This window comes from Pyxicephalus adspersus, chromosome 7, assembly GCF_032062135.1.
Source record: "Pyxicephalus adspersus chromosome 7, UCB_Pads_2.0, whole genome shotgun sequence".
Classification (NCBI taxonomy): Eukaryota; Metazoa; Chordata; class Amphibia; order Anura; family Pyxicephalidae; genus Pyxicephalus; species Pyxicephalus adspersus.
Window position 1 is genome coordinate 43,408,248 of NC_092864.1, and position 14,289 is coordinate 43,422,536.

Consider the following 14,289-nt stretch of genomic DNA (forward strand, 5'->3'; position numbering starts at 1 on the left):
AGGCTTAGCTTCAAAAATGAAAGTAGTCAACTGGGTAGTGGGGAACTGCCGAGGTTGGTTTTCAAGTAATGGGCTAGGGTGCCAATTACAGATAGATCCTACGATATTGGTAAATTGTTTTGCCTGCCCACCCAATTTAAATTACTCACTTAAGGTACATGTTTTGTCATAGCATCTAGATGGGTGGGAGATCTTTAGGATGTGAAAAATCAACAGGGTGGTTTTAGCAAAAGGGGGGACAGCAGATGGTATGATGGTATCTGATTTCCTTAGTGTTGGAGATTGTTGTGGTCCCCAAGGAGCTCAATTTCCAGGGAACAGGTGGTGTTTTCTATAAGAGGTCCTTAAGCCAGGAGTGTCTGAGTATTTGGGCCAAATAAACTCTACTTGGTTAATTACATATAAATTATGGTTTAAGTTATTTGTTAACTATTTTGTTTAGACAAGTACTGCCATGGCCATATAAACCCAATGTAACACAGTCCAGTGATATTATTAAATAGTTGGTGCATTGAAAAGAGCACCTAAATGACGAGTGTTATTTTCGTTTCCTTTTCCCAGCGTGCAGTGTCTGTGTTTATCAAGTATATAGCTCACATTTTCATCAATTCTTCCCTGCACATTGCTACCTAGAGTTTTGACTCTGTAGCCAGTTATAAATGATGACTGAATTGCAGATTTCTCAACATAGCTAATTTTGCTTTAGATTACCAAAACCTTTCAAAACCCATTTTTTAAATTTGTTTTAACGTTACTACAAAAAATAGGTACAGCCCCAATAAAGTTTTTTTTCTAATTACAGTGAAATTTTTAAGACAAAATTACCTTGTATCAAAAGTGAGGATTTAAAGACAAAACATTAAGCTTTTATTTGGAAGAAAGCATTTTTTTTACAACTTACCCAACCCCAAATGGCAATTCGAGTTTCATCAATAAATCCCATTTCAATAAATTTTCTGCAAAGATAAAGCCAGTTTATGTTAAGTTGTTTTTTTTTATAAAGTTGAACTGCGTTTTTTCTGATAAAATGTAAGCAACATTTATGAGTTCAAATCAAGTCATTCAACCAACTGAATCTTATCTGACTCCTCAGCTTGTAGTATCAGAATTAAGAAAGTATCAAGAAAGCTGTTTTACTTTTATCATTTAGTATTTATCTCTAAATGCAGGTAAAGCTAAAGCATGCATTTTAACTGCCAAAGGATTTAAAATTCTCTCTAGCCAGCCTTCGGATTTACACAGACCTAAAAAGTATCTAAACCTGTGATCACTAGATGCCCCACTTCACCTTACTGAGTCTCCTGTTTAGAGGACTCGGCAATTCTAAAAGAACTCATTACTATTTACTTATTGGGCCTAATTTATTAAAGCTCTCCAAGACTAGAGAGGATACACTTTTATCAGTGAAGCTGAGTGATCTGGTATAGGATTGAAAACACTTGCTAACAAATAGCAAATCATTGAAAAAAATTAATTTCAGGTTTGCTGACTCACCCAGGTTCATTAATGAAAGTGTATCCTCTCCAGTCTTGGAGACTTTTAATAAATCAGGCCCATGGTGTTACATATTATCATGTAGTTTGGGTTCTAATAGAGTAGGGCAGAGTAATAGGTAATAGAGCGTCAAATAGGAAGACTTGAATGTCAGGGAACCCTTGTTGTCTTGTACCTAGGGAAGTGTTCTTGGTTTACTGTACTACACCAATTATAAAAAGGTAGCTTAGCAGAAATAGTGAAAAAGATACTTAACTATAAAAAATTCTGTTTTAACAAGCAATCCATATGTGTGGAATTTTCTATCAATTGTGATGGTTTGAAGTAAGACCTGTAGAGGCACCCAACAATTTTGCTACACCAGGTAGTAAGGTATGTGGAATAGTGTTTCAGCTAGGATTAGGTCCATGAAACTGGAATATAATACAGGTAGACTACATTAATACATGTATTCTCTACTTGTGTGAGTTAGGCAGACAAGGGCAACTAATTCACGCCGTATTCCATTTTAGTAATGTGCAAACCTAGTTTATTCTAAGTACATAAAAATTAAATACTACTAATTTATTTGTTGTTGCTCTACAAAAGCAAGTATGCCCCGTAGCTTAATAACAACTGGGAAGCAGACATAACAGCCTGAAGCTACCGATTGAGGGAGGTGGGCGAAGGGTGGACATGACAAGGTGGCTAGGGAAAGCATGAGGCGGAGGGTTATGGGAGAAGGGTTAGGATAGGTTGAAGGTAGGAGGTTAGGATAGGTTAAACGTTTGAAAAGGGGTGGAGAGGTTAGGTGTTAAAAAGGGGGAGGAAGTAGGAGCAATTTATAGAAGAAGAGAGAGCAAGTTTCCCTCCCGCCTACCCAAAAAATTGGGGATGTATGGGTGTTCGGTTGGGGTCCTCAGTCCATTTTAGGTGTGGGATCTCCCAAAGGTTTATGGTAACCTGGGCTACCTTTAAGGTGGCCTTGAAGGTGAAGCTGTGAGTAGTTGATCAGTGGCTGGGAACAAAAAGTCAGTTTGGGGTAGCTCCTTCAGATGGTATGCTACGGTGTGCAGTGCCTCCCAGGGCTCGCAATAGGAGGAAGCATACTGCTGGCATAAAAGTTCTAAATGTAAAGCAGATAAAATGTTACTGATATTCTATTGTTATTATTATTGATATTCGTTTATGGTTAATGTTATCTTATCATAAGTTTTAAATATGCAAGTTGTAAATGTTGATATTTATTTGTGTTGATCGATCATTACGGCCATTTCACCATAAAATTTGTATTTTGTCTTGGTTAGGGGGAGATGAAATGGGAGAATTGCAGTGTGGGTAAGTGAGGTAGAGAGGAGGAGTGGGTAAGTATTGGTAAATGCCGTTGTGAACATCCTAGCTACCTGGGTCAGGTCATTTTTGCATATACTTTACAATATACAGAAATTAATTGATTTGTTACTTTTGTATAATGGTATTTTCAATTAAATTTAGTCATCTTTCTCTTCAGTAAAATTTACATTCCAGCTCTGTAATCTATTTCCTTTAATAGTTTCCATCTGTTCTGTGCCACTCCATAAACTTAGTTTTAGTGTTTATTTTTATTTCTGGGACCTCAGGAGTCATTAACAACCCAGTGATGAAAACGGGGTTACTTTGTATGACGTTACAGCAAGTTCAAGAAGACTGGCATTGGATCAGATTGAATGAGAAACAGTGCTCTATTCACTGGTGGTAAGTATGAAACAGATATGCTTTATTATTATAAGTAAAAACTGTAGATTTATTTTATACCCCAGATCTGTTAATATGTAACATACCAGGTATCTGAATGATTGATAACATGCACTGATAGAAAACACATTTACTTTACTATACAATGAGCCACAGATGTAGTGAATACAAAAGTCCAAACAATGGCACGTTGTATTATGTGACTTCATAAACTAAGTTTAAATTTGGGTGGAGATAAGTGAACTGGATTAGAAAACCTTATTTTCCTTTAGAGCAGTGTTTCTCAACCAGGACCCATGGGGCATCGTCAATTTGGACCTCTGAAGTCAGTTACCACTGACACCAATAATCTTCTTGGCTATCTCTAAGGGTGACATTCTTTGCATAGCCAAAAATACAAGAGGCATTTTTCCTACTAATTACTATACAAATTTATTGTGAAATGTGGCTATTGTATATATTGGAACGGGTTCCCTGAAACCTAAAAGTTATTTCAAAGGTTCCCCCATGCTAAAAGAGTTGACAAAGGCTGCTCTAGACAGATGAAAATGCTTAAGGTTGGCTACAAATGGGCGCATTACCACATGCCTTGTAAATACATTATGGGGCATGCTATTAATTTTAATGCCCCCCCCCCATGTACATCAGTACAGTAAGCTGCACCCTGATCCCTTCAATATTTCCTGTTTTCCTGTTTTGCAGTCGCCAAAAATATTTTGGCTTCTTTTGTGGCATTTAGGCCTTTCACATTGTTAGGGATTAGAATTTTGCATATTGTTGTTCACAAAGTCATAGCTGTTGGCCACATAAGATCCTAGAAATTAAACAAGGTATAGCACTGGAACTATAAAAACTGGATTAGGTGCCTAAGAAATTTGCATCAATAAAAAATATATTACATCAGAGATGTACCAAGGTAACTGATTTAAAAAAAGAGCTAATTCCAGTTTTTGGAAGGCAACACTTACTCACTGTACTATATCAGGGCAAGAGAATCAAGGTAGGACTATGGAACTTCCCTCCTATTGTCAATAACAGAGGGGGACAATTATGTAATCCTCAGAGAGAAGCTTTCAAATGCAAAAGCATTGGAATTGGTCAAGGCAACTTACAACCTTCTTTTTAGATCTTTTCAAGGTGTCAACAGGAATTTGTTGGCAGTTGGTTGCATTCAACTGTTGCTGTATGTACCAGCATTAGGCTCTTGCATATAATTTGGGCTGCACATGCATTTAAGCTCTGCTCTGCACTATCACATCATTAGGATGTGCTCCACTAGCACAGATGCCACGCTTTCTATCTGTAATACTGCCTTGCTGCATACCGCATACTGATAATATTACATTCCTAATCTCATTGCCAGCTGCTTGCCTTTATAACCTATTAAGCCTATGGAAATGATTTTACATGCCATTAATTAAAACAGTATATCATAGAAAGGGCCTTGTCAGATTGAAGCGGTATAACGTTCGGAAATATGTCTAAATCCTGGGATATGCTCCATAATCTTTCCCACCTTCTCCAATGTCCCTTTCCCAGCCCAGCTGCTATCTGATATAAATCAGGAAACCACAGCCTAAATCCAGGATAATGAATTTTGGCAGCCCAAAATATTTGAGATTTTTTATGAATTTTCTTTTAATCCATACCGGACAGCCAAAATGATTAGGAAGTGTTTTCATTCTTTTGCAGATGTTACCTTTAATATGATCTTTAAAATAAGAAAGTGAGATTCTCTACAATAGTAATTAAACATGAACTATAAATATATAGCACAGTGAGCTTCATGCGTCATTACTTTTCTCCCTTACAACTTTACTCAAAGGAAGGAGTTATCAGTAGTTTCTCATTGCTTTGTGTGAATCCATGGGAGGTCTTCTGCTGCACCAAGTGAGTCTGGCCGGGCACTGCTCCTTTACATAGGATTGGGTGACCTCCAGGTGTCATGTCAGGTTTCCACTAACATTTGGTCATATAGTTTATGTTATTATCAATAATAATCAAGTGTGACCTTACTAGGTTCAAACACATTGATTTGCAGCAAGCAAATAGTTGAATAAATTGTTATTTTATACACAATCTATAGCTGAGGATCCTGAAAATATATTAGGCAGAAAGTAAATGTAAATACCATCTGTAAATTCCCTTTCTTCCTTTCTTCCCTTGGGAACACACAGCTAGAGATGAGTGAGCTAATTCTGCAAAAAATCCAGGTTCGCTGTCGCTGTTTAGCTTTTTTTTGTTTTAACATGTACTGACACTTTTATGCTGCTTTTTTAATAATACTTTATACTACTTTTATGTTACTTTTTTCCACTCTTTTTTGTATTTATGAGGCTAATGGGGGTCTATTTTTTGCCAGAAGAACAGACCCATGATAGTTGAAATCAGCACACTTCTAACACATGAATTGGAAAGTTAATAGTCTATTTTCTAATTATTTTAAAGCTGAACTCACTAACCGGTAACAGCGATACTGTATAATGCAGGACTAGCAGTCCAGCATTGTATACGAGGTTACAGAGGGCCTGTTCACAAGCCTGGAATGTCAGACTGTAATGGAGAACATTGGCTGTCAGGGAACTGAGTAATATGGTACATACTTCTCCCTAATTGTCAACCACAAAGCTAGAAACACCTTCCATGGAAAAGGGGACCCGCTGTAAGTGTGAAGGTTTATCTTTCAGAGAGTTAAGCCTTAATAATATTTAACAATTATATTAATGTAAACTTACCTTACAGCAAATATTTGATCCTCCACCTCTAGCGATCCCAGCCTCTTATATACAGCGTGCATAAACTTATCACCCTGGTACGCTGTTCCTCTGCCATCTACTGATGCAACAATAATGTCCTCAGTGCCCGAGAGATAGTTCCTCCATCCAAATGAAAATGCGGCTGTCACCTCCTGACTGCAGGGTCCTCCATACCTAAAAGATGTCTTAAAGTTGAATTCCAGCTTACATCATATGGTTTACAACAAAATAAAATGTACTTTGTAACATAAATATATGTGTGCGTATGTGTGTGTGTGTGTGTGTTGTGTGTGTGTGTGTGGGGGGGGGGGCAACCCAATTCAAATAAAGCCTAAGGAAATATGGAGATTATTGCCAACACTACATAACTACGTAACTTTAATCATTACTATACTGTTTAAATAAAATGAGGACAAGTTTTGCTAAAGGATAAAAATAATTTTAAAGGGGACTGGACTCAATTATAGTAAAAGAGAACATGGTGTAACCTGTAGGATAGTGTTTCTCAACCAGTGTTCAGTGGAACCCTAGGGTTCCTCCAGAAGGTAAAGCGCTATTTAGGCTTCTCAAGTCAGATAGCAATGTTTTCTTAGCTATCTGTAAGGGTGGTATTCTTCAGTAGCATTTCCACTGACCAACAAAGTAAGAGGCATTCTTCTATTGACCACTCTGCTAATGTACTGTGAGCTGTGGATAAAGTCATTATAACCATGGGTTCCCTAAGACCTAAAAGTTATTTCAAGGGTTCCCCCCCATTGTAAAACATTGAGAAAGGCTGCTGTAGAATGTGGCCCCTTCAACTTTTGTGGTTGAAGACAGGATTCATTACAAATTTATAATAGTTGATATCCCATGTGTACAATAAATTTCTTAAAGCAGGTGTACTACAATTGAAAAGTACCTGTCGATTGCTTTGAATGGAGTTGGGTGGTAAAAATCACACAGATTTCGATCTGTAGATTTTGGTTTTGTAGTTTGTGGTCTCCACAAGCCAGGGTCCTGTTGGCAACATTCAAATTTCCTTAGCTCTGCTTACCCTAGAATCTCTGTAGTGTCAAGCGCTTAGTTACAGGGGGATAGCTCTGAATACAATTTTTTTTTATTTCTGTGTCAAGTGTCATGCACAGCTTTGGGCTTGTGTTAATGGCTTCAGCTTTCAATTTAGGGCATTTCTAAGTGTTTTTAGAATTATTGACAGTTACACCTTTTTGCATTCTACTTGCATTCCTATAGACTTCTATGGGAATGCCAAATTTTTTGCAAATTAAAGCTCATCAACATTGATCCTTAAACTTAAAGAGAGAAATAGTCGTTCTGGTATATATAGCCATATTATAGCTCAAGAACATCAGCCAATGTGTTTCAGAGGCTCTGGTGTCCTCACTAGAGCTACAATAAAATACCCGACTTGGTATAAAGGTATGGTATCTCTCTCTCTATTTTGAACACAATGGGCCTGAATAATTAATGCTTTCCATGAATGACGAAGGCAGGCTATCATGGGGGAACCTTGGAGATCAAGCAAACCTCAAAGGGATTTCCTTAAATAATTTGCTATTAGCTGGCAAATGTTTTTCATTCTTGGACCAGGTTTATGCCAGGTTTGCTGGATCACCCAACTTCTCCCATGATAGTCTGCCTTCTCCAGTCTCAATAAGCTTTAATAAACCAGGTCCATTGCATACAGATGCCCCTGGAATGGAGGCTTACTTAGCAATTTAAATAATAGTTGCTTCCTCCATCCTTCTAACTTTAAATTTGGTCTTTTATCATTGCAGTTCTGACAAATGCCTTATTCACAAGGTTCTTCTCATGCTGTTGCATTGTTACAGTGCATTGTTATTATTACAGTGTATTATTATATTTGAAATACATACACATAAATGAGGAGAGGGTATTTCTTTGACTTATCAAAGTATGGTGGAAAGGTCATCTTGTACCAGAAAGCTGGAAAACAGATAAGATAGACAGTAGTTAAGGTAGATATTAAATGGATCCAGGATATGTAACTTTACTTTTGGGTGATGCACTCATTACAGTCTCATTTTCCCAAACACTATACTATGGGCAATAAAGTACTTCTTGGTGTCACCAGTCGTTGGGTATATTGCACAATCGGCAGATAAGGTAAAAAAGAACAATATAATAGAAAAAGGTCATACTCATTCCGTTGCTTTTTAAATTCCCAATTTTATGTTCAGGCATCCGTACTGTTTTCAAGCGGTCTCCCAGCTTTTTGTTGTCTTCTAGTACCTTCATTTCTAAATAAGACATACTGATATAAATAAAAGGCTGATTTTCAATTGCATACCCTTTGCAGGCTTTGTATTCATGATTTTGTGTACCATATACTTTATAACAATAAACAAGCAGTATACTAGCATGCCACAGTAAAACAAAGGCTTTATTGTATATTCATGTTCACTGATATGATTATATTCTGCCAGAGCACTGCATCTGATGCGGCATTTCTGCAAACCATTCAACTTAAGGCCTGATTTATTAAAGCTCTCCAAGGCTGGAGAAGATACACTTTCATCAGTGAACATGGGTGATCCAGCAAACCTGGAATGGATCTGGTCCAGGATTTAAAACATTTGCTAACAAATAGTAAAAAATTTTTAAGAAATCTATTCCAGGTTTGCTGATGAAAGTGTATCCTCTCCAGCCTTGGAGAGCTTTAATAAATTAGGCCCTTAATATATACCTTCTAGAGATGTGTTTTCTTCTTACTTTCAGTATTCATATATAAAATATAAACTATGTATTGTTTCTTTCTTCTAGAATGTTGTTATTACAAGCATGTGTGCAACAGCCACTCTCATGCTCTATATTATACTATAGGTATTAGTTCTGCAATTAGGTTGAAGTGTTGTATTGAATAACTGTATAATGTATTATTCTTCATAATAGAACCACATGGATTCTCCATGAACTGTCTCAGTTCCTATTGTTGCAATAAAAGAAAGAAGGGCCTAGCCAATGTCCTTTGCCATCCTTACAAGTCATATCTGTGTCAGCTTTCCAGCATTTCTTTATATTATTATTAATAAACAGTATTTATGTGGTCTTATGTCTTTTTTCAACCTGACCTACTATGTAACTATTTTTTGCTCCCCGAGGTGATTTTTTAGAAGGTATTTCCACAGGCCAAATAAAAAAAAGATTAAAAAAATATATTTTTTTAATAAATATTTACATTATTTGTAAAGCTGTCCAGAACCTAAACCATCTCATTGTGCAATCTCCTTCATAAGTACCAACAATTGTGTGGTCCAAGTCTGCAGTAAGTGACACATGTCTGTGCTAAATTGTTTCAGATTTGTGATGTCTTAAACATAAAAACATTTTTCTTAGAATATGAATATCTGTACCATTGATGGTTTAACCATTTCTTGTTTTCTAGCAGTTTTCATTTCATGTTTGTTTGTTTGTTAAACTTTTTTTTTTAATGTATTTGATAAGCTAAATGCTTTTTCTTATTTCTGGCTAGAATGAGAAACTCATTTTAGGTGATATAGAGCTATGGCTCATTACAGTCTTTAAAACACTTTCATATATTTTAAAAATATGTTGTTTTTAATTATTTTTTTAACTTTTTTATCATTTAAAGAGGGGCATCTGCCCTTCTGTCTTTATTGCTACAATGCTAAAGACTGAATGGGAAGCCCGCAGCCTCCTGGGATACCTACGCTAAGTTCATTCTGCGCATGCCTGATCTCAGAAGTGTGCAGATTTACATTTTACAGAAGCTCGTCACCCAAATCTCACGCCTGAGCAGTGCGGGATCATGTGATATATGAATAAATACTTTGAAGAAGAGGAAGAAGATGGAGGTCCCCAATGTCCAACCCTTTACTGGGGCTGGGTCGCATAGGATTGCAAGGGGATTGACTCTTTAACATTGATTAAGTATAATTTTAACTGCTATCCAGAGCTCCATTGAAAAGATTTCTTTCCACTTCTACTTACAATATTTTAGAAGACAGCAGGTGAGGGGGATGTTCCAAAGAAAATCAGACAAATTAAAATGATTTTATTTAGTAGAATAGGGGGAGGGAAGAAACCCTTGTAGTGCTGTATGTGTTGCACATTTTCTATCATTTCAGTTTGGTGAAATTGTAATCATGATAGGAAGTGAGGGTAAATCTCTCTAATGGAGCCCCAGATGAGAGCAAAGACTCAAAAGAAGTTGAAATCTCCACAAGCTCTATATTTAAACTTGACATGCAGACATCTTTGATGACGATATTCAAATTACCAGCACTGTGAAAAGTACCAAGAACTAAAAAGAGATCCAATGCTTCATACAGTCAGTATATGAACATACTAAATGTTAAATCCACAGCAGAACATATATAATGATTACAAGGGAGCCATCTGCAGGCCACATTGTAAAATGACATCTCTTTAATGTTTGCTGATTGATCCATAGGGATTAATGTAGAAAAGGTTATGAAAGATGATAGCAGTAACACAATGGCCTTGGGCCTTGTGCAAATAAAGATTTGTGTGGGTAACAATTGTGCTCTAAACTCAAAGCTAACTCAAGCTAGCCATACATAAATCAAGTACGTAGATTGACTGTAAATATTAATCAATTTGTTTGATACTAACGTTGACTGTTGAAAAATCAACTCCCACACTTTTAGAGCACAGTCAATTCTAGATTCATGAATATTATGAAAATCAATCACTAAATTTTTACTCAATCTCTATTTCAGTTATTGAAGATAATCTATGTATATGCTCCATAATACAAAGGAACCAAAGCAGATTGAAAGGTCTTAAAATGTCGCCAAATGATATGCAATCAACGCAAATATTCAGGCTCAAGGTTCTTTTGATCCTATATTCAATATTTATCACTTTTAGTAAATCAAGAAAAAAAAATTTGAGGTGGAATCAATGAAATGCTCATATTAGGGGGTAAATGCAGATCGCAAAATGACTTCAATTTTGCATGTTCGGAATATTGAAAGATTAATGTTTTTTCTTTCTTTGGGTCACATTTTACTTGTTACTTTACAACTCAATTATTCAAAATTTATAGATGATAAAATACCTTTATTAGTAGTCCCTTCATGAATAGTGGTTATAGGTAGCCCTGGACCTGTAAAGTAAAATGTGAGTTATTGGTTACTACTATGGACAATACCAACACCCCCCACAAAATTATTGTAGTTCCAAGACAATGAATGGTCATTAGTTGAATCAGATTTGATGGTGCAAAGCTTCTTAGTATATGCCTACATCTTAAATCCAACGTTTACCCCTCGGTGAGGGTCGCCTTATATTAATTATATGATAGCTGTATCATATATTAGCCTGTAATGCTGGATCACCCAAGTTCTCTCTTGATAGTCTGTCTTCTCCAGTCTTGGAGCCACTCCAAAAATCAGGTTCAACCTTAACATGTATCTAAACTCAAAAACAAAAATTTTATATATAGCAAGTTATACCTCTGTAGATGGGATTGCTGCATTAGTTTTTTCTTTTCTCTTATATTTTAAGACACATGTGAGGGTTTGCCCTCTCCTCTACTGTAAAGGGAGACATGGTTGCCACGTAGGTTAGACTTTTAACAGGTCTACCTTTGTTCATCTTCATTACGATATGAGAAGAGAAGTGATGGCTTTAGTAGTTTACACAAAAAAGATTATTTCTTGCTTCCAGGTACTTTATGTACTTGCTGAAAATGTTCTTACCCTAAACAATGGAACTAATGCAACCTCCTCATTGTCTAAGGGCATATAATTTGCAATAAAGTTCTATTTCTGCTCATGAGTTTGTTTTTTCTTTATCAAAAATAATATTCCCAATCCTAGAGGTGTGGTTACCACTCACTGAAATCTGTGTTAGCATGTACTTACCATAACAATACAGAGAGTAGTACTTGGCATTAGTACTGAATCTGGCATAATAATACTGACATTTCTCCTTTCGTAGAGTACAACTAAGGCATTGATTCTCTCTGATGGAACCTTTAAGGGATATTCTGTTAGGAAATATAAATTGTCAGGGTTATTGATGGAAAGAAGGAAGTAAACTTCTGTCTCCTTTTTAGGGCTGCTGAAGTCTGTAATAGAAGGAGGTTTTGGACTGGGCAAACATAAGGATTATGTGTAATGTGTATTGTAATTTTCTAATATGTTTATTCCAAGTTCCTCTTACTAACATGCACACTCATATCCTGCAAATGTGTATGTGGATTTTAAAGTCTTTTGTACCCAAAAAGGAACACAAATCTGTAGCAGCCATAGATGCATGTTGGGGATAAAAAGACATTTGCCCCCCAGAAAAACATCTCCAACCAAATTGAGTTAATCCAGAGGAAGGATAAAAAGCATGTGCATAGTGCATTCCTGTTACTTAGCAGTGTGTGCCATAAGAGATTTAGCTATATATCTCTGGAAACAACAGATATAAGGGATTTTTTTTATTTTGAATAGCATAGTGAAGGGTTGAAATTGATAACAGGTATTTTTCTGTGCCCCAGCTAGTGAATTCCCCCTCTCTATCCTTATGACCATTGCTGCCAGGACTTAGAAAAGTCTCCAATACAGGTAATGACAGCTAAAAAGAATATTCTCCCATTTTAAATAGTTTTGCTCCTTTGATTTGTCTACAAAAAATTAAAAAAAAAATTACTATGATTCTATCAACAATTCTATTCTATGATTCTATCCAAAATTGTTATTAAAAAAATGATGTTATAAATATTGTAATATCAGCTTTTTAATAGTATGTAATGAATGTACAATCTTTTTTATATATATATATATATATATATATATATTAAATGAAAGGTATATAAACAGAACACTACATGTATTGCACTTACCTATATATATTTCTGCTTCCAGGAAAACCTTCATATTCATTACTTGTGTAATATCTGTAAAACATATGTTCAGTGTTATATAGATGAAACAAAGAAAGTCTTCAGGCTGTGGATGACATAACTTTTTGAATTTGTCATGCAAGGGAATTATTGAGCAGGCTGGAAATAATCTTTTTTATTTTAGTACTAATTCTCAAATTACTGTAAAAAATGAAAAAAAAAAGGAGCAGCGCACTGCCATGGGAAGAAGGTGTTTTCATGGTTGCTTCAATGGTAACATTGAAAAGATAAAAAAATCTTTTATTTAAAGACAGACCCCAGTCATTGTTTTTTTTCTTTTTTGGATGGCATAGAGAAGAGCTAGTATTTATGGTAATTTTCTATTCTTTCTCTTCCTTCCTTCCCGTCCCTGTGATGCTTGTGCAAGAAATGGGCATAACCCACCAGAACAAGAAGGCATGGACTGCCATAAAACAATATCATATAACTTTAGTCTCCTCTACTAAAATGTGTTTTAAGTAAATATCCACTTGAAATACTTATAGCACTATTTTAAATCCAAATACATAATTACATATTATAATAAAATTCTATTGCCACTATGAATATATAAATAGAACATTAACCAAACATCGAATGTCACACTTACATTGCACCATCTATAACATACAGTATAGAGGTCACTTCCCACTGTCCTCTTGTTATTTGAACAGCATTCTCCTATTGGAGGAAGAGTTACATTGTATGACCAGTGCATTTGCTCTGATACTTCCACAGTGTATACATGAACCATTCACACAATAAACATGTATACATATATCATTAATATATATTCTTATTTAACGGTGTCACCCACCATGGAATCCTGGATGTAAAAGATATGTCTGTATCCGTCCTTGTCACTAAGGATTTGGTAGTATGATAAACTGTCTGATGAGAAGTATGGTAGTGCAGCGAAGAACTACAAAATAAAACAAATGATTCTGAACATGCAAAAAACAATTACCAATATTCACCAGCAACCATAGGTTATGTTCACACTGGCTGTGAAGTTGCAGTACATTTACAGCTGCCTCTGGGGAGAGGATACACATAGTTTCTCCTGACAGCAGCCCCATATTGAATGAACAGGGGCAGGATATTATTACCGCTCACTGCAGCTAGTTTCAAATGTGCAGATGATGGATTGTTAGGAACCAGCGGTGTGAATGATGGAACGCATCAGTATGGGATGAGATCGCTCAGTCCTGAAGAAGCTCTCAACCTGACCTTAAAATTCAGAGAAACTGGGGCTGAATTAATAAATGAATTCCGTCTATTCACATACCAAGGTATAATCTCACCTTGCAAGGGATATTTCACTTAGCCTAACTTGCATAGAATTTTGTACATGATTGGGTTTTTAAAGTGTAATAAGCCATGAAAGAAGACATTCTTCATTCATTCTTCAGCCTAAATTTCTTTAAATGCCTATAAAAAGAC

At 35.9% G+C, this 14,289-nt stretch overlaps 1 protein-coding gene across 1 annotated transcript in view; it reads right to left on the bottom strand.

The window, feature by feature from the left end:
- The window catches only part of LOC140335545 (prolyl endopeptidase FAP-like), a 61,339-nt gene that overhangs the window by 11,104 nt on the left and 35,946 nt on the right, over positions 1–14,289 (bottom strand). Inside the window, exons 13-21 of the mRNA XM_072418247.1 lie at positions 13,664–13,768; positions 13,457–13,527; positions 12,808–12,861; positions 11,837–11,961; positions 11,029–11,076; positions 8,126–8,224; positions 7,841–7,910; positions 5,943–6,137; positions 902–956 (exon numbers count right to left, since the gene is read on the bottom strand). Of these exons, the coding sequence (XP_072274348.1) occupies positions 902–956; positions 5,943–6,137; positions 7,841–7,910; positions 8,126–8,224; positions 11,029–11,076; positions 11,837–11,961; positions 12,808–12,861; positions 13,457–13,527; positions 13,664–13,768 (822 nt within the window). The remainder of the gene's footprint in view (positions 1–901; positions 957–5,942; positions 6,138–7,840; positions 7,911–8,125; positions 8,225–11,028; positions 11,077–11,836; positions 11,962–12,807; positions 12,862–13,456; positions 13,528–13,663; positions 13,769–14,289) is intronic.